Source organism: Melanostigma gelatinosum (assembly GCF_949748355.1).
Source record: "Melanostigma gelatinosum genome assembly, chromosome: 20".
In the NCBI taxonomy this organism is placed as follows: Eukaryota; Metazoa; Chordata; class Actinopteri; order Perciformes; family Zoarcidae; genus Melanostigma; species Melanostigma gelatinosum.
Genome location: NC_136653.1, coordinates 2,912,784 through 2,933,979, shown reverse-complemented (window position 1 = coordinate 2,933,979; position 21,196 = coordinate 2,912,784). Strand labels below are relative to the sequence as shown.

General features: G+C 46.7%; 1 protein-coding gene across 1 annotated transcript in view; it reads right to left on the bottom strand.

Annotated features, from left to right (window-relative positions):
- LOC306794199 (phospholipid phosphatase-related protein type 5-like) overlaps positions 1 to 21,196 on the bottom strand; it is a gene marked incomplete at its 3' end in the record, with an annotated part of 101,642 nt that overhangs the window by 64,341 nt on the left and 16,105 nt on the right. Inside the window, exon 3 of the mRNA XM_079292171.1 lies at positions 11,785 to 11,973. Coding sequence (XP_079148297.1) covers positions 11,785 to 11,973 — 189 coding nt within the window. The remainder of the gene's footprint in view (positions 1 to 11,784; positions 11,974 to 21,196) is intronic.

Genomic DNA, 21,196 nt, shown 5'->3' with positions numbered 1-21,196 from the left:
CAGGTGCAATGTTTTCCACTTCTCAAACTAATTGCAGTCACTGCAGTACAGAGACAGTAATGCCGCTGTGACAAATCATCAGTGAAATAACAAAATTGTAAAAACCGCAAGGCATATAGCAGATGTGATCAACTCATGATCTCATTTATTTTATTCTGTTTCATCCTTCACAAAGCAAACTGTGTGTTCCTAAATCCACAGGCAGCAGATGAACCAACAAGATATCTCAGACTGTAATCAAGTGACCGAGAGCACAATCAGGCCTCAGCGGGTTCTTCTTCTTGTTTCTTTCAGGACGATATTATCTGCTGGGAGAATTGCCTGTTTATTAAGGGAATACTCTTCTGTAAACACTTTCTAATCAATTTAGCCATCTCATTATGGAGAGCACTGTCCCAATCGAGTTAAGGCTTTTCTAAGTACGTTTCTTCATTAGCATTGTTATCGTCAATCTAATAGCAAACAGCCATTTCATCTCCAGTTTAGACCAAATCCACTCAGAGATTTTACTCGCTGTTCGGTGCATTTCAATGCAGTGTGAGTCGGTCTTGCTCTGACTCTGCTTCATAGTTTCTCTCACCCCGCTCGTCTATTTTTACAGCAGCGGGTGATTTCCTTCGCGTTCGCCAGTGACCTTAAACACTTAGTCACAACATGACCTGTCTCACAGCTGCCTTCAAATCTTGGTAATTCCAGTCTATGTGGGTGGAGAGGTGAGTATCTCCGCCTCTTCTCCTAAACATTACTTCTGTCTAGTTGTTTCACGTCGGCCTCGTTTCTGGAGGACTAACACCAAAAGCTCAGGTGCATCACAGACGGTTTAGAGTGCCGAGACAGTTTCTGTGCAAACATTGGACATGTTTGTCTTTGGTCATTTTGTCTCTTTTGTCATGTTACCAGCTGTTAACTTGACAAGTAATCAACCAGAATTATCTTTTGAGGCAGAAAATAGTGAAAATAGCCGAAGGTGTGCTTCTGATGCACAGTGGACGATGAATCCGTCCGGCTCTACATCGCAGCAGAGAAATCTGCAAATGCATATGGAGTATATCTTTGCTTCACTGGGTGGCTGTTTTCAGTGATAGCAAGACTTTTTCAATAAAAGGTTCCAATAGATCCGCTCAGACAGAGGACCAAATACCAGGACTGATCTGAACCAGAGCAGCGTCGGACACCGTCTTGGTTCGGACCACAGAGCTTCCAGTACGTCCCTTCCACACATCTCGATTGGTTGAAGCCGTTATTTGTGGTGCCAAAGCTCCAGAAAATTGACTGAGGTTAAGAAAGAATTTATAACGCTTTTTTGCGCGTAATATTCACATTATATGTACTCGTGTGTGAAGGCCTCACGCGATATCAAATAAAACCCCAATAAACACAGCCCAGTGTTGCAAACTCTTTTCCAATGAAAGTAACTCGCAGCACTAGTTCCAAAATACGCTAAATATAGCAGGAAAGTTGCAGAGACGGCAACACTAACAGCCAGACCTGTTTGAATGAATAAACAGAAAAATCAGGCAACAGGCTATTTAATGTTGAGAACAAAACACGGTTTCAAAGAACTGATTCAACACTGTACCACCCAGCCATCAGCTTTTTAAGCTTGGTAACTGGATATTTATGCCAAACTGTACCTTGAGAGTTCTAGTTAACCCGCCGGCGGGATCTAAACACTTGCCACACTTGCCAAAACTACAGCGTTCATTGTAGCCAGAAGCTTTGAATACTTTCATAATCGTCAGATTTTCTTCTCTCCGTCGGTTCTCAAACACTTCATGCGTGACGAACACTTTCATCTGAAAAAGCAACCGAAACTAAGCTTGAAATTGTGATATTTCAGCAAAAACATGTTATTCTACATGTCTCATTCAAAATCTTGCCCCAAATAAACCTTTTGCTCAAAACAGATCCTGTGAAAAACGTTAAATTCTGAACTCCTCAGTGCAACTAAGAAGCCTTGATTGATTGACCTGAGACCAACAGTCACGTGACAACAATGCTGTGAATCTTTGACTGAACTTCAGGCTGCTGAACACAGAGCAGAGAGGAGAGGCTGTAAGAATGTAAATACTTCAATGTATACGACTCATAGAGTTATCTCTGCTTCTCTTCATGGTTGTGTTGTTTCCATGGAGGTGCTTTAAGGCCACAGAGAGAAAGATGTGACCGGAGCAATAGAACAGTGAAACTGCTTGGGCTTCAGGGGGTGAACGTCTTCCTCAATGTTTGTATGAACACAGGCTTTACTGTTCATCTTCTGCACTGATGACTGAACCGGGAGAGTTCTATGCCGATCCAAGTGATCAAACTGTGAGTCACGGGACAAATGAATATGATGATGGGGTGTATGACATTCAAGGTTCCAAGGCCAGAGATGAACGGGTGAATTTTCAGCTTTGCGCTGAAGACACTCGGCTGCTAACAACATGTTACTGTATGATGTGGTTGGTCAACTAGCATGCCGTTGAATCAATGTAATATACTGTAAACTGCTTCGTCATTTATTTCTGTCATCATCGTACAAATGAAACAAACAAACCATCTGCCTCTGGCCACAGATCTTTGGCTCTGTGTGTTCATGCCAGGCCGCTCGGCACCATTCAAACAGTAACATGATTTCCTGAAGAAGCGTCTATCCGTCTGTTAAGCTGTTGTTGTCATGCGTCCCCATTCTCAGCTGTTTTCAGAGCAATTATTAATCAGCATGTACTCTGATTTATATTCCACGTCACACAGCAATTTGGCTTTCTGTGCTGGTTCACGTGCATGAGCCAGAACAGACAGAGACGTCCACACAGTCTGATCAGAACATTTTAACAGGATCCTTTCTGTTGTTCTCTTCCGAGTTAGTCCCAGGAAAACAGAAGAGATGGTGTCTCTCAAGCTTGGTCCACATCCGTGCCCATATTGCACCGAAGCTGAACACGTCTATACATGACACGTCCAAGACCCTGTCCGTCTGAATCCCAACATCCGACTTAATTACATCAAGAAGTGGTACGCAGTGTAAATGCAGAGCGCCGTCAAAGACAAACTCCCAGGGCAGCAGAGGAGACAGAAGCAAACTTATGCTGTTAACTCTGCTTAAATAGAAGATTGCATGCTTTGAGACTGTGTGTGAAGAGCCAGGATGCCTGTGTGCAGTGATTTCAGCTGTGTGTGTGTGTGTGTGTGTGTGTGTGTGTGTGTGTGTTGTCGACAGGCAGGCAGGCGAGCAGCTGAACCAGACACAGAGGCAAACAGACAGTCCTACATGCAGCCAGCAGCAGGGTCACTGTGTGTGAAAGCTCAGCCTGCACTGCCGGGTTTCAGAGCAGCCACTGCAGAAGTAATCCCATTCAATGGTTTATCAGTTCATCCCACGAATTCTCATTTAGCATCCTTGATTCAGAGGCCAGGGAGTGTTCATGGTGAGGTGAGGCGCTCTCTGCAGTCCGTGTTGAATCTGATCCTGATATTTCGTGATTAGAATGCAAAGCAAAGGTCAGGGTAAGAATAACAGGAATCCCATCAGGGAGCATTTAAAGCAAGTCATGTTGGATATCTCTGCTTTGAAGACATCATATCGATACTGATACACAGGTAGGGTTCACATGTGATCTTTCTAACTGAGCTATCACACTGCAAGTCAGTCTCTATGCCATTCTAATGTGATCTGAGAATCACATCATGGAGCACTCACAAAGGTGAGCTTTGGTCTACAGGGAAGCTCTGTCTTAACGCTGCACTGGTCTACATTTCTTTATCAAAAAAGGCTCAAATGACAGACTGCTCAAACTGTGAAAGACGTGGCACTTCTTTCACCTTTAAACTCGCCTCTCATTGAAATTATTTCTCGCAGCAGCAGGCAGCTCCGATAAAGCCACTGCACACTGTACTCAGTGAGAGACTAGCTGGAGAACACTCCTAGAGACGAGCTGGAGAACACTGCTAGAGACGAGCTGGAGAACACGGTTAGAGACGAGCTGGAGAACACGGTTAGAGACGAGCTGGAGAACACTGCTAGAGACGAGCTGGAGAACACTGCTAGAGACGAGCTGGAGAACACGGTTAGAGACGAGCTGGAGAACACTGCTAGAGACGAGCTGGAGAACACGGTTAGAGACGAGCTGGAGAACACTGCTAGAGACGAGCTGGAGAACACTGTTAGAGACGAGCTGGAGAACACTGCTAGAGACGAGCTGGAGAACACTGCTAGAGACGAGCTGGAGAACACTGTTAGAGACGAGCAGGAGAACACGGTTAGAGACGAGCTGGAGAACACGGTGAGAGACGAGCTGGAGAACACTGTTAGAGACGAGCTGGAGAACACTGCTAGAGACGAGCTGGAGAACACTGCTAGAGACTAGCTGGAGAACACTGCTAGAGACTAGCTGGAGAACAATCCTAGAGACGAGCTGGAGAACACTGCTAGAGACGAGCTGGAGAACACTGCTAGAGACGAGCTGGAGAACACTGCTAGAGACTAGCTGGAGAACACTGCTAGAGACGAGCTGGAGAACACTGCTAGAGACGAGCTGGAGAACACTGCTAGAGACGAGCTGGAGAACACTGCTAGAGACGAGCTGGAGAACACTGCTAGAGACGAGCTGGAGAACACGGTTAGAGACGAGCTGGAGAACACTGCTAGAGACGAGCTGGAGAACACTGTTAGAGACGAGCTGGAGAACACTGCTAGAGACTAGCTGGAGAACACTGCTAGAGACGAGCTGGAGAACACTGCTAGAGACTAGCTGGAGAACACTGCTAGAGACAAGCTGGAGAACACTGCTAGAGACTAGCTGGAGAACACTGCTAGAGACGAGCTGGAGAACACTGCTAGAGACGAGCTGGAGAACACTGCTAGAGACGAGCTGGAGAACACTGTTAGAGACGAGCAGGAGAACACGGTTAGAGACGAGCTGGAGAACACTGCTAGAGACGAGCTGGAGAACACTGTTAGAGACGAGCAGGAGAACACGGTTAGAGACGAGCTGGAGAACACTGTTAGAGACGAGCTGGAGAACACGGTGAGAGACGAGCTGGAGAACACTGCTAGAGACGAGCTGGAGAACACTGCTAGAGACGAGCTGGAGAACACTGCTAGAGACGAGCTGGAGAACACTGCTAGAGACGAGCTGGAGAACACTGGTAGAGACGAGCTGGAGAACACTGGTAGAGACTAGCTGGAGAACACGGTGAGAGACGAGCTGGAGAACACTGCTAGAGACGAGCTGGAGAACACTGCTAGAGACGAGCTGGAGAACACTGCTAGAGACGAGCTGGAGAACACTGCTAGAGACTAGCTGGAGAACACTGCTAGAGACTAGCTGGAGAACACTGTTAGAGACGAGCTGGAGAACACTGCTAGAGACGAGCTGGAGAACACTGCTAGAGACGAGCTGGAGAACACTGTTAGAGACGAGCAGGAGAACACGGTTAGAGACGAGCTGGAGAACACGGTGAGAGACGAGCTGGAGAACACTGTTAGAGACGAGCTGGAGAACACTGTTAGAGACGAGCTGGAGAACACTGCTAGAGACGAGCTGGAGAACACTGTTAGAGACGAGCTGGAGAACACTGTTAGAGACGAGCTGGAGAACACTGTTAGAGACGAGCAGGAGAACACGGTTAGAGACGAGCTGGAGAACACTGCTAGAGACGAGCTGGAGAATACTGTTAGAGACGAGCTGGAGAACACTGTTAGAGACGAGCTGGAGAACACTGCTAGAGACGAGCTGGAGAACACTGTTAGAGACGAGCTGGAGAACACTGTTAGAGACGAGCAGGAGAACACTGTTAGAGACGAGCTGGAGAACACTGTTAGAGACGAGCAGGAGAACACGGTTAGAGACGAGCTGGAGAACACTGTTAGAGACGAGCTGGAGAACACTGTTAGAGACGAGCTGGAGAACACTGCTAGAGACGAGCTGGAGAACACTGTTAGAGACGAGCAGGAGAACACGGTTAGAGACGAGCTGGAGAACACTGCTAGAGACGAGCTGGAGAACACTGCTAGAGACTAGCTGGAGAACACTGTTAGAGACGAGCTGGAGAACACTGCTAGAGACGAGCTGGAGAACACTGTTAGAGACGAGCAGGAGAACACGGTTAGAGACGAGCTGGAGAACACGGTGAGAGACGAGCTGGAGAACACTGTTAGAGACGAGCTGGAGAACACGGTGAGAGACGAGCTGGAGAACACTGCTAGAGACGAGCTGGAGAACACTGCTAGAGACAAGCTGGAGAACACTGCTAGAGACTAGCTGGAGAACACTGTTAGAGACGAGCTGGAGAACACTGCTAGAGACGAGCTGGAGAACACTGCTAGAGACGAGCTGGAGAACACTGTTAGAGACGAGCTGGAGAACACTGCTAGAGACTAGCTGGAGAACACTGCTAGAGACGAGCTGGAGAACACTGCTAGAGACGAGCTGGAGAACACTGCTAGAGACTAGCTGGAGAACACTGCTAGAGACTAGCTGGAGAACACTGCTAGAGACAAGCTGGAGAACACTGCTAGAGACGAGCTGGAGAACACTGCTAGAGACGAGCTGGAGAACACTGCTAGAGACGAGCCGGAGAACACTGTGAGAGATGAGCAGGAGAACACGGTTAGAGACGAGCTGGAGAACACGGTTAGAGACGAGCTGGAGAACACTGCTAGAGACGAGCTGGAGAACACTGCTAGAGACGAGCTGGAGAACACTGCTAGAGACGAGCTGGAGAAGACTATTAGAGACGAGCAGGAGAACACGGTTAGAGACGAGCTGGAGAACACGGTTAGAGACGAGCTGGAGAACACTGCTAGAGACTAGCTGGAGAACACTGTTAGAGACGAGCTGGAGAACACTGTTAGAGACGAGCTGGAGAACACTGCTAGAGACGAGCTGGAGAACACTGCTAGAGACGAGCAGGAGAACACGGCTAGAGACGAGCAGGAGAACACGGTTAGAGACTAGCTGGAGAACACTGCTAGAGACAAGCTGGAGAACACTGTTAGAGACGAGCAGGAGAACACGGTTAGAGACGAGCTGGAGAACACGGTTAGAGACGAGCTGGAGAACACTGCTAGAGACTAGCTGGAGAACACTGTTAGAGACGAGCTGGAGAACACTGTTAGAGACGAGCTGGAGAACACTGCTAGAGACTAGCTGGAGAACACTGCTAGAGACTAGCTGGAGAACACTGCTAGAGACGAGCTGCAGAACACTGCTAGAGACGAGCTGCAGAACACTGCTAGAGACGAGCTGGAGAACACTGCTAGAGACTAGCTGGAGAACACTGCTAGAGACGAGCTGGAGAACACTGCTAGAGACGAGAACACTGCTAGCGACTAGCTGGAGAACACTGTTAGAGACGAGAACACTGCTAGAGACTAGCTGGAGAACACTGCTAGAGACTAGCTGGTGAACACTGCTAGAGACGAGCTGGAGAACACTGCTAGAGACGAGCTGGAGAACACTGCTAGAGACGAGCTGGAGAACACTGCTAGAGACGAGAACACTGCTAGCGACTAGCTGGAGAACACTGTTAGAGACGAGAACACTGCTAGAGACTAGCTGGAGAACACTGCTAGAGACTAGCTGGTGAACACTGCTAGAGACGAGCTGGAGAACACTGCTAGAGACGAGCTGGAGAACACTGTTAGAGACGAGCAGGAGAACACGGTTAGAGACGAGCTGGAGAACACGGTGAGAGACGAGCTGGAGAACACTGTTAGAGACGAGCTGGAGAACACGGTGAGAGACGAGCTGGAGAACACTGCTAGAGACGAGCTGGAGAACACTGTTAGAGACGAGCTGGAGAACACTGTTAGAGACGAGCTGGAGAACACTGCTAGAGACGAGCTGGAGAACACTGCTAGAGACGAGCTGGAGAACACTGTTAGAGACGAGCAGGAGAACACGGTTAGAGACGAGCCGGAGAACACTGCTAGAGACGAGCTGGAGAACACTGTGAGAGACGAGCAGGAGAACACGGTTAGAGACGAGCTGGATAACACGGTTAGAGACGAACTGGAGAACACTGCTAGAGACGAGCTGGAGAACACTGCTAGAGACGAGCTGGAGAACACTGCTAGAGACGAGCTGGAGAACACTGCTAGAGACGAGCTGGAGAAGACTATTAGAGACGAGCAGGAGAACACGGTTAGAGACGAGCTGGAGAACACGGTTAGAGACGAGCTGGAGAACACTGCTAGAGACTAGCTGGAGAACACTGTTAGAGACGAGCTGGAGAACACTGTTAGAGACGAGCTGGAGAACACTGCTAGAGACGAGCTGGAGAACACTGCTAGAGACGAGCAGGAGAACACGGCTAGAGACGAACAGGAGAACACGGTTAGAGACTAGCTGGAGAACACTGCTAGAGACAAGCTGGAGAACACTGTTAGAGACGAGCAGGAGAACACGGTTAGAGACGAGCTGGAGAACACGGTTAGAGACGAGCTGGAGAACACTGCTAGAGACTAGCTGGAGAACACTGTTAGAGACGAGCTGGAGAACACTGTTAGAGACGAGCTGGAGAACACTGCTAGAGACTAGCTGGAGAACACTGCTAGAGACGAGCTGGAGAACACTGCTAGAGACGAGCTGGAGAACACTGCTAGAGACGAGCTGGAGAACACTGTTAGAGACGAGCTGGAGAACACTGCTAGAGACGAGCTGGAGAACACTGTTAGAGACGAGCTGGAGAACACTGCTAGAGACTAGCTGGAGAACACTGTTAGAGACGAGCTGGAGAACACTGCTAGAGACAAGCTGGAGAACACTGTTAGAGACGAGCAGGAGAACACGGTTAGAGACGAGCCGGAGAACACTGCTAGAGACGAGCTGGAGAACACTGTGAGAGACGAGCAGGAGAACACGGTTAGAGACGAGCTGGAGAACACGGTTAGAGACGAACTGGAGAACACTGCTAGAGACGAGCTGGAGAACACTGCTAGAGACGAGCTGGAGAACACTGCTAGAGACGAGCTGGAGAACACTGCTAGAGACGAGCTGGAGAAGACTATTAGAGACGAGCAGGAGAACACGGTTAGAGACGAGCTGGAGAACACGGTTAGAGACGAGCTGGAGAACACTGCTAGAGACTAGCTGGAGAACACTGTTAGAGACGAGCTGGAGAACACTGTTAGAGACGAGCTGGAGAACACTGCTAGAGACGAGCTGGAGAACACTGCTAGAGACGAGCAGGAGAACACGGCTAGAGACGAACAGGAGAACACGGTTAGAGACTAGCTGGAGAACACTGCTAGAGACAAGCTGGAGAACACTGTTAGAGACGAGCAGGAGAACACGGTTAGAGACGAGCTGGAGAACACGGTTAGAGACGAGCTGGAGAACACTGTTAGAGACGAGCTGGAGAACACTGCTAGAGACTAGCTGGAGAACACTGCTAGAGACGAGCTGGAGAACACTGCTAGAGACGAGCTGGAGAACACTGCTAGAGACGAGCTGGAGAACACTGCTAGAGACGAGCTGGAGAACACTGCTAGAGACGAGCTGGAGAACACTGCTAGAGACGAGCTGGAGAACACTGCTAGAGACGAGCTGGAGAACACTGCTAGAGACTAGCTGGAGAACACTGCTAGAGACGAGCTGGAGAACACTGCTAGAGACGAGCTGGAGAACACTGCTAGAGACGAGCTGGAGAACACTGCTAGAGACGAGCTGGAGAACACTGCTAGAGACTAGCTGGAGAACACTGCTAGAGACGAGCTGGAGAACACTGCTAGAGACGAGCTGGAGAACACTGCTAGAGACGAGCTGGAGAACACTGCTAGAGACGAGCTGGAGAACACTGCTAGAGACGAGCTGGAGAACACTGCTAGAGACGAGCTGGAGAACACTGTTAGAGACGAGCTGGAGAACACTGCTAGAGACGAGCTGGAGAACACTGTTAGAGACGAGCTGGAGAACACTGCTAGAGACTAGCTGGAGAACACTGTTAGAGACGAGCTGGAGAACACTGCTAGAGACGAGCTGGAGAACACTGCTAGAGACTAGCTGGAGAACACTGCTAGAGACGAGCTGGAGAACACTGTTAGAGACGAGCTGGAGAACACTGTTAGAGACGAGCTGGAGAACACTGCTAGAGACTAGCTGGAGAACACTGTTAGAGACGAGCTGGAGAACACTGTTAGAGACGAGCTGGAGAACACTGCTAGAGACTAGCTGGAGAACACTGCTAGAGACGAGCTGGAGAACACTGCTAGAGACGAGCTGCAGAACACTGCTAGAGACGAGCTGGAGAACACTGCTAGAGACGAGCTGGAGAACACTGCTAGAGACGAGAACACTGCTAGCGACTAGCTGGAGAACACTGTTAGAGACGAGAACACTGCTAGAGACTAGCTGGTGAACACTGCTAGAGACGAGAACACTGCTAGCGACTAGCTGGAGAACACGGTGGAGCCTTTACCAGCTAAAGAGGTGGTGGAGACAAAAACCAGAGCTAAAAGAGAGTGAATACTGGACGACTATAAATTAATATTATTGTAGCTCCGTGTCTGCTGGGTGTATAAATAGTCAACTCTTTGCAGTCACCACATCAACTGGGAGTGTTAATACGGTGTTTAACACATTTGCATTAGCGGTGGGTGCTTATAAAGACACCTTGAATTAGGGCTCCAAAACGGTTTGCATATGTGATAAATTATTGTGAGTGTGATCGAATGTCAAGTGGTGCATGATGTTCATTATCACTGGGCTCATATTATCTAATGTGCACAGGTTTTGAGATTAATTAAATGTCATGCGCGCGTACGTAGCAGCACAGAACGTTACGATACAATCCGTTGAGCTGTTACTGCGTTCCCAAAATGAAGCGGCCGATAGCTGACTATTTATCAGAAAACTAAATGAGGAGGAGAGAGGAGGGGGCTGGTGGGTCGGGAGAGACAACAAAGCGTTCCGACCCAGAAGACACTGATGATGAAAGTGCAGGCAGCGAGAGACAGACTGAGCCAGTGTCACTGATTAATACCATGCTGGACTTTCAAAAAGACTGGACGAGTAAGAGGAAGTTAGTCTGGAAGCCCTGTAAACCTTTACAGCTTGTGACGCTGCCCCCAAGTGGCCAAAAAGAATCCATGAACGTAAAGAAAAGAAGCATGATGACAGGAATCACTCAGGTTCAATATTCCTTCAGAGAGCAGCTAGAGGTCTTGTCCACTGACCAATGGCACGATCACAGTATACCATGTGGCACTGATGAGACCAGAGTCACAAGTCATCTACACGGAGGCTGAATCATGCTCGACATTGCCCCTGATAACGGCTGAAGTCATCAGATTGAGCATTGGTCAGCCCTGTTAAATCAATGCAGATACATAGTAGCTTTCTCATCTGATATGGTGCACTTATCTATTGGAAGGCTGCCTGTTTATGACATTTGAAATTTCATCTTGTCATTTTAGTGCAAAAGAAGATGCTATCTTAATGAGAAAAAATGAATAATATCAGAAGAACTCAGGGTAATATTTAGTCGGATGACAGCTAATAACTGGCGGGGGCGTGATGTGGGTGACGTTTTAAATTAGGTTCCTGACAGTTGCATGACATATTTTCAGTCTAAAATCACAACAGAGAAAGATCACAACGCTGCAACCACAGCATGACAAATGGATCAATTATTCATTGATTAAATGTCAGCACTATGATGATCGTGTGGTAAGAGAGAGCAGCATGAATGTGGCTTCTATGAATGACATGAGATGCATGTTACGTGTCTGATGAGCGTCCATCAGTGGAGCAGCGCGGGTCTGATTGGGTGAAGTTCTCTGATGAGGAGTGCACTCACCAGCAGCGTGGGCAGCCCGGCCACCAGGGCGTACAGCAGGACGGGCGGGACGGCGCTGCTGTCCTCCGGTCCCAGGTAGGGCTTGGTGTACGCCGTGTCGTAGCAGAAAAAGCCCTGCACGTGCACGCTGAAGGTGTCGGTGTACTCGAAGTAGTAGGCCAGCATGACGGTCCCGGCCATGATCACCAGCTGGAAGTACAGCATGATGCAGACAGAGAGCGAGAGACATTTAATTACAACAAAAGCCTTTCTCTCTCTTCCTCCTACCCAGCCTCCTCCTCCTCCCCGGTGCTGCCGACTCCCGGTGACCGGCTCATGACGGCTCGGCTGTACGCGATGAGCCGCTCTCTGTGATCGTGGCGGAGGCTCGCGCACCCTGGCTTCCTCTGCTCGCTGCTGCTGCAACTACCGACTCTATGTGTGTGTGTGTGTGTGTGTGTGTGTGTGTGTGTGTGTGTGTGTGTGTGTGAGAGAGAGAGAGGTGGAGAGAGGGAGAGAGAGAGAGGGGGGGGGAGGGAGGGAGGGAGAGAGGTAGAGCCTGCGGGTGTTTGAGGGTGTGCAAGCATGAAAGAGATGAAGAAGCTTGGCTAACCCCCCCTCTCCTCTTGTGTGTGTGTTAATGTGTGTGTGAGAGAGAGAGAGATTAGAGAGAGAGAGCGCGAGAGAGAGCGCGAGAGAGAGCGCGGGAGCGAGAGAGAGAGATTAGAGAGCGAGAGAGCGCGAGAGCGAGCGAGAGAGCGCGAGAGCGAGAGATTAGAGAGAGAGCGAGAGCGTGAGAGAGCGAGAGAGAGAGCGAGAGAGCGCAAGAGAGAGAGAGATTAGAGAGACGGGTGAGCAGATGAGAGGATTGACAGCTTCCTCCATTTTTGTGTGCAAACTGGACATAGAACCAAGACGTGCGCTGCCATGTTCAACCAATTTCAGGAGCAGAGCAGAGAAAAGCAGGAGGAGAGAATGAAAGGAGAGAGCGAAGAAGAGGAGGAGGGAGAGAGCTACAGAAGTCATTTGTGTCTCTGACACCGGCAGAGGCTGAAGCTCTCTGCTCTAAATTTAGCGCACATTTCATCAGAGAAATGAGTCGATACCTGAAAGTGAATGGGCAGAAGCTGCATGATGTCACAGCCATCGATTTGGATTTCAGGTAAAATACTCTGTGAGGTGAAGCCGGGCTCTGTACGGTGTGCATGAGTAACAGGTTGCAAGGCATTGCTTGTAGGCAGTGAGGTGAGGTGCTCAGATACTCTACATTAGTCGAAATGGCTTTTACCACAAAGGAAGAATACTTAACGTGAGGCGATAGTCCTTATCACACTAATGCGTGTTCACGTAAAACAAGCTAGGTATCCGCACGGCATGATTACATGAAGCAGCAATGCAAAGACAATGTTTGATACGAACTCCATTCAGAAAAGAAGCATTTTAAAAGTTGTCTGCTTGTGGTATTGCGGACAGACTTGACAAAGCAGACATTTTACATGTCAGCATCATGATGTATTTATTGCACTTAAATCAGAGCAAAATCTGTTGATTTTGGGTTCATAGTAAACCAGATTAATTCAGGCAACGTGTGACTAGATACATTGAGTATGGCTCGGTGAAACAAGTTTAGTTTTCCAATGTATCTGGGACTTCCTCAGCATGTCCAACGCAGCAGCGATTGTTCCGGCGATGGTTGATGTAACGTCGTTGGTGTCTACGTGGAGGTAAGACCCTCCTCAAGAAAGGCTGCACGCAAGTTGCAATGCATTACGTTTTATTGCCCATATTTGTCTGGATCTAGAAAAAAATATTGGCATTGTCCATTACTGCAAACCATGGAATACGATCAACGTTTCTGAACCAAATGCGTTTGATAAGCACGTTTTAGATCAGCCTCGTGTCACGCTTGCAGAAACGCCACATGGTTGACATTGTGAAACGGTTAGGTTTATGCAACAAAACTACTGGTTACAGTTGGAAAAAAGTGCGTTGTTTGTGTTAATAAAGGAACAACGTAGCGTAACAATGTGGCATACTGGCATGACAACTTGGCTCAACAGTGTAGCATAGCAACATTGCATAACAACCGTAACAATGTAACTAGCGTAAATAAATAACTACCCTGGACTTTTTTATGTAGCATTATGTAGAAGGTCGTTGAAGTCAACGTTTACTTTTGGTTTCACACGGGACACAAACAGCGGCCTCCTGGGTGAAAGTCTGGTGTTTGTTTGACCACCACTCTTCCTCTTCCTCCTCCTTCTCCCACCCATCTTCAGTGGACCTTCTGGCATGCTATACTAGTTATTAAACCACGCTCGCTCGATAAAATAATAACAATACATTTTATTATAGAGAGCTTTACAGCAACATTAAAATCATCATAAAATATATATACACTAAAAAGATAGAACACACAACATTCGTCACACATGTATACTACGTCACTTGCTACTTGGTCCTGAGTTGTACTTCACCGTATCCTTGTTTTGCAGAAACGTACAATACCACCATTACCTCCTGGCCACTGGGCTTGTCTTCCCCACTATTTGGAGTGTTGGGTCTAATATTCCTTCACAGAGAGTTTCAGAGAAGAGCAAACAGTAGCTCTGCACCCTGCTAGCCCCTGAACCACGACTCACTTGTAATTCTTCCCTCATTCTATATCATACACACTCCATTTGTATGTTGACTTTTTTACCATACATTCAAAAGGTACTTTATTTTGTCTCACTGTGTTCTCCTGCTTTTTGCACTTCTTCATAACTATTTCATAACTCCTCATACATTTTTACTTCCTGACAAGCGGAAATGTTTGATATGTTCAATACCAACTGCCGGCTCGGTAGTCCGTAATATTCTATCTTTCTTTATCTATTTCCCTTCTGTTGCTGCAGCGACCCCATTTCCCCACTTGGATGATTGGAGCCTCATCTTATTTCATACTCCGCCCTCTGTCTGTCTGTTCCTCCAACACTGGAGATGCATCGAGGTGCTTCTTTGACAAGCTGAAATCCATAAGTGAGAGCTGTCGGAGGAGACAGAGAGAGACGGAGATTTGGAGGGTGAATGGAGTCAGCTAGGTACACGCTGACAGCTCGGAGTAATGGCTGCCATTACGGTGTCAATCCGTCATCGCTCTCCATTTTAATACTAAATAGCCAAATCTACGTATATGCTGCTGGCTTCGTGCTCAAAAACACACCAGAGAGACGTTTGATGATGCATTTTCCGCCATAAAATATCAATAAAACTTTAGAATCCATACACTCTGAATTTAGTCTTACCAGACTGACAGCTGCATAATGAACTATTAACTCTGGTGTTCAGCACAAAATCATATTGACTCATAATACCTCACGAAGAAACATTTCCAGGATGCATTTAAAATGTAGAGGAATGTGTCAAGAATAAACATAAAATCTGCAAAAGAATGTGTTAACAGAGTGTGTTTCCATCCAATACAGAAAAAATACAAGCTGACACGAGTGCTGCAGGAATTTAGTTCTGGACCAAAGTATTGGAAGAATTCACATTTTGACCTGATGATGGTGCTGGATGAAAAGTCAGAGGATCACCAAAGTTAAAACAATCCATCCTGAGGGGAACACAAATGCCAGAAGCATATTTTAAAGACAAACCATCAAATAGTTGAGATATTTCAGTATTTTAGCAAGTGTTGTTGTAATACTCAGTTTGGACACGAGAGGCTGAAGTGTTCCTCTACCCCAGGGATTCCCAAAGTGTGGGGCGCAAGTGCGCGAGCTGCCTCTAGGGGGTGCGCGAGAGGAAAAATGTAATGGTGGTCTAATGGTGTAATAATTAATATTAAATATAATTTAAAAAAATTTAAGTGGGATTTTTCACAAAATAAAAACATGAATTATAAAAATTCCCTTTTGTCAAAAATAGTTGAGATCCCAGGGAAGCTGCCTTAAATGAGGGAATACATGTTCGGTATGTAAATTAGGCTAATGGGACATAGAGCGTATAATTATAGTTTAACGGATGAAATCTAACAATCATTTTAAAGCAAGCATGTATTACATAACAAATGTAAAGTAATTTTAACAAATGTAAACCTGATAATAATAATAATAATGTGGATCTGAGTATAGTGCAGTCTGTGTGTAGAAAGTACGGAGAAAGAGGAAGTAAGCAGGGTGTTAGCTTCAAGGGATGGGGAAATAATGGTGGTTGAGAAGAAAAGACACAAAGCACAATAATGATGAAGGATGAGATCAATAATCATTTTATAAGCAAATGTGTACTAAGTAAAGTGATTAACAACTGTAACTGTGATTATGATAACTAATCTGTGTTATAAATGTGTGAGTGTAGGAAAAGGGGAAGTACAACAGATGTTGAACACCCAGACACGCGCAGAGCTTGATTAAGTAAGCGCCCAGACAGGGAAGTTGGGGTGATTTCCTCATGCACACACACACAAAAGTGAGGTACTTTTCGAAGCACATGCACCAAATCAATGATGTCATGTTAATCATGGGCTGAGGGAGGACGTGTTGGGGAAGAGGGGGGAGAGACGGGAGAGGCAGCCCAAAAGTGTTATCAAAGAAGTAACTTGCAAACAGCAAGACGGGATATCTACACGAGCCGTCCAGACGCTCTGAGAAAAAGATACGGACGATTGCAACTGAAGTATTCGAGGACTTTGTCTCTGTTCACGAAAAGAAGACCGCTGTTCGTGGACAAAGATTGAAAGATGGAGATTTTCCTCTCCCCACTGCTCGACTTTAACAACTGAACAACGGAGGAACGCGGCAGTCCTAGAAAGACTTTATACTGAGCCTTGAGGACTGTTGAACGGACTCCGCTGCGGGAGCAGGAGGACCGAGGGTCTGGCCAGACCTTCGCTCCTAACAACTCCAAAATAACCTTTTCATCGCACCATTGAAATCCAGCTCCCACCGGGCCGTCTCGGCATCTATAAACTAATGAGTATAATCTAAAGAAGAAAATTAAGATAACGAATCAAGTGTAGTAACATTTTATGTGAGCTGTAGCTTAACCCTTGCTAACTAACTAAATATAACCTGCAATAAATATCTAATCTGCATTTAAAGTAAATTTCTCAAGTGCATTTATTTGCTTAAGTAGTAAAAGTTCCTCGTGGCAGTAAAAAGTTAAATCCATTGTATGTCTAACAACTGAGTTCTGTAAGGTTATCCTAGAAGACCGAATCCACTTAGCAATCCCTTACGGTTTTAGAAGTAATCCTAGCCGTTAAAACCTAACCTGGCATTTACCAAGAGCACGGATCCAGAAGAGGGAAGCTGCCATAACCGACGCGACTGGTAGGAGCGCCCGGGGTCAGGGTGGCCCCTCGACCGAGAGCAGTCCGACCGGAGGAAGCAGGGTAGACGTCGGGAGTAACGGCAGTTAGCAGAGCCAGGCGAGTTCCCTCGCAAGAACACCAGCTCGACAATCTTTTAATAGAGAGCTGAGTCAGTAAGTAGCCCCGTATCGGGCCAGAAGTACCCCAGGATCTAACACTTTGTAAGACTTAAATTTAAAATTAAAAACTGACAATTTAATAAATAAATGCACTTCAGCTCCTGCCACCAGACTGTCTTTTACGTACACTAGCTAGCCTAGCTTGTGCAGCTAACCTCAGCTAACAGCTAACTTCATTCATTCAGCAACATTCATGCAAATATGATAAACTGGCTGAAATCGGGGAAACTGTCAGGTGGGACATCTGAAGCAATCAGTCATGAGAGAGAGAGAGAGAGACACAGCGAGAGAGACAGAGAGAGAGAGAGACAGAGAGAGACAGAAAGAGAGAGGAATTGGAGGCGAGAGAAACGGAGAGGTGCGTTGGGGAGAGACCGGGAGAAGAAATCGAGCAGGAGTCAGAGAAAGATGAGACGGAGGAGACCGAAAAGGAGGAAGGGATAGCACAGACAAATCAGGAGCACATCATACTGGGAAAAAAAGGAGGAAATATGATGAAAATGACCTGTGTCTGGGCTTCACTTGGATTGCCAATGCAGATTGCCCAAAGCCACAGTGCGTGGTGTGCAGTGAGGTTCTGGCTAACAGCTGTCTGAAGCCCTCTTATTTACGTCGCCACCTGAACACCAAGCATGCCAGTGAAAGTCAAAAGCCCCTTACATTGTTTGTATCGAAATTGGAGGAGTTACAAAACAGCCAAAAACAACTGGAGTCTCATTCATGTGTTGGGTCTACAAATAACGCACTACGGGCTTCATATCTGGTTACAGAATAGCAAGAAAGGGGCTACCGCACACAATCGCCGAAGACGTGTGCTTGCCAGCTGCCAAAGAGATGGTGGAATGTATGATTGGAGAGAGAGAAGCAACAAAGTTGGACATGACCTCGGTGTCCAACAACACTGTGTAGCGCCGCATCGATGCTTTGTCCGAAGACATCCTGGCTACATTAGTCGGTCGTGTGAAGAAGAGTCAGTTTTACTCTCTGTAAGCAGACGAGTCTACAGATGTGGCCAATCTGGCCACTCTTCTGGTGAACGTCCGTTACCTTTTCGAAGGCACGGTGCAGGAAGATGTTTTGTCTTTTATGTTTTTTATCTTGTAAACAAACGGCATCTCTTCTCTCATTACGGTGAGGGGATTGGGGGTTCGTGAACCCGGTCGGGATGTAGAAGGGGGTGCGTGGCCTAAAAGGTTTGGGAACCGCTGCTCTACCCCATGTTCTAAATATGACTCAAGCATTCGGGCTTTCCGTGGGTGTACCAGTAGGTGGGGCGGGTGGGACAGGTTTGTTGTTTGTTTGTCTATAAAAAGCTGAAAAACAATGGAAATATTAGTCCATTTAACAACATGTACAAAGTACATGTTTACTCTATTCTGTGTCTGCCAATATTTCCAAATAATAAAAAAAATAAGCTGTGTCCACGCCATAAGAGTGAATAAAGCAACGCGACAGGAAACACACATTTATCATGGAGATGTGTGGTGTGGAGAATGTCATGTCTGTCCACAGATTGTTTGTAATCATTGTATTGTAAGTGCGTCTGAATATTTCTATTTTCTTCTACTTAGGAACGATTGTAATATTGTCATGTATGTAAAAAAAAGACTTCAGTGTTACTGTTGCTGAACGGAGCTTTAACTTCAGCTGAACAAAAAGACCTTTGCAGCCTGTGACACTTCATACATCAGTCTGATGTAATCGTGCTGCACATTGAACACGGTTTTAGCTCATTGTGTTTTGGTCATTTGGGTCAAATTTGGGATTTCTATGGCTGCAAAGTTCCAAAAGCAGGTTTTCCTGGACGTGTGGAAACACTGCTCTATAGAAAAGTATATTTGACATCTACTGTATGTCTCCATGAGTCATACGTTATGTTAAATGTGAAAGAAAACGTGTATCATATTCACTCTTTTGTAAGAGAACAACCACCGGCGATAACAAGGTAATATATATATATATATATAAATTACTATGTTCTGATTTGAATCATGATATTAATAGACTCACTTAGAAGGTGAATAGCAGCAAGCCTACACATATTTTGCACACACACACACACACACACGGGACCAATCATGCAGAAAAGGGGCTCCAGATCTAGCCAATCAGGGGCCAGTTCATACAAGCAGTGATGAGTGTGTGAACACAGTGCAGTCCCAGACAAGAAGCATATTATACTACAGTATACTATATCCATACTAGGTAGAATGCTTGATTAAAGGAATTATATCATTGACAGCAAGGCTTTTTTCACCACCGTCTTGAAAATAATATCAACCAACCCAATCAGTGTGTATAAAAAAATCAATATGTCGTCCTTTTCTCTCCCTAACACAGTCTCTCATAATAGCACAGAGTCTCTCCCTATAGCACAAAGTCTCTCCTTATAGCACAGTCTCTCCCTATAGCACAAAGTCTCTCCTTATAGCACAGTCTCTCCCTATAGCACAGAGTCTCTCCTGATAGCACAGAGTCTCTCCTTATAGCACAGAGTCTCTCCTTATAGCACAGTCTCTCCTTATAGCACAGAGTCTCTCCTTATAGCACAGAGTCTCTCCTTATAGCACAGAGTCTCTCCTTATAGCACAGAGTCTCTCCCTATAGCACAGAGTCTCTCCTGATAGCACAGAGTCTCTCCTTATAGCACAGAGTCTCTCCTTATAGCACAGAGTCTCTCCTTATAGCACAGAGTCTCTCCTTATAGCACAGAGTCTCTCCTGATAGCACAGAGTCTCTCCTTATAGCACAGAGTCTCTCCTTATAGCACAGAGTCTCTCCCTAAAGCACAGAGTCTCTCCCTATAGCACAGTCTCTCCCTATAGCACAGAGTCTCTCCTTAAAGCACAGAGTCTCTCCTGATAGCACAGAGTCTCTCCTTATAGCACAGAGTCTCTCCTTATAGCACAGTCTCTCCTTATAGCACAGTCTCTCCTTATAGCACAGTCTCTCCTTATAGCACAGAGTCTCTCCTTATAGCACAGAGTCTCTCCTTATAGCACAGAGTCTCTCCTTATAGCACAGTCTCTCCTGATAGCACACAGTCTCTCCTTATAGCACAGAGTCTCTCCTTATAGCACAGAGTCTCTCCCTATAGCACAGAGTCTCTCCTTATAGCACAGAGTCTCTCCTTATAGCACAGAGTCTCTCCTTATAGCACAGTCTCTCCCTATAGCACAGAGTCTCTCCCTATAGCACAGAGTCTCTCCTTATAGCACAGAGTCTCTCCTTATAGCACAGTCTCTCCTTATAGCACAGAGTCTCTCCTTATAGCACAGAGTCTCTCCTTATAGCACAGAGTCTCTCCTTATAGCACAGAGTCTATCCTTATAGCACAGAGTCTCTCCCTATAGCACAGAGTCTCTCCTTATAGCACAGAGTCTCTCCTTATAGCACAGTCTCTCCTTATAGCACAGAGTCTCTCCTTATAGCACAGAGTCTCTCCTTATAGCACAGAGTCTCTCCTTATAGCACAGAGTCTCTCCTTATAGCACAGTCTCTCCTTATAGCACAGAGTCTCTCCTTATAGCACAGAGTCTCTCCTTATAGCACAGAGTCTCTCCTGATAGCACAGAGTCTCTCCTTATAGCACAGAGTCTCTCCTTATAGCACAGAGTCTCTCCTTATAGCACAGAGTCTCTCCTTATAGCACAGTCTCTCCCTATAGCACAGAGTCTCTCCCTATAGCACAGAGTCTCTCCCTATAGCACAGAGTCTCTCCCTATAGCACAGAGTCTCTCCCTATAGCACAGAGTCTCTCCCTATAGCACAGAGTCTCTCCCTATAGCACAGAGTCTCTCCTTATAGCACAGAGTCTCTCCTTATAGCACAGAGTCTCTCCTTATAGCACAGAGTCTCTCCTTATAGCACAGTCTCTCCTTATAGCACAGAGTCTCTCCTTATAGCACAGAGTCTCTCCTTATAGCACAGAGTCTCTCCTTATAGCACAGAGTCTATC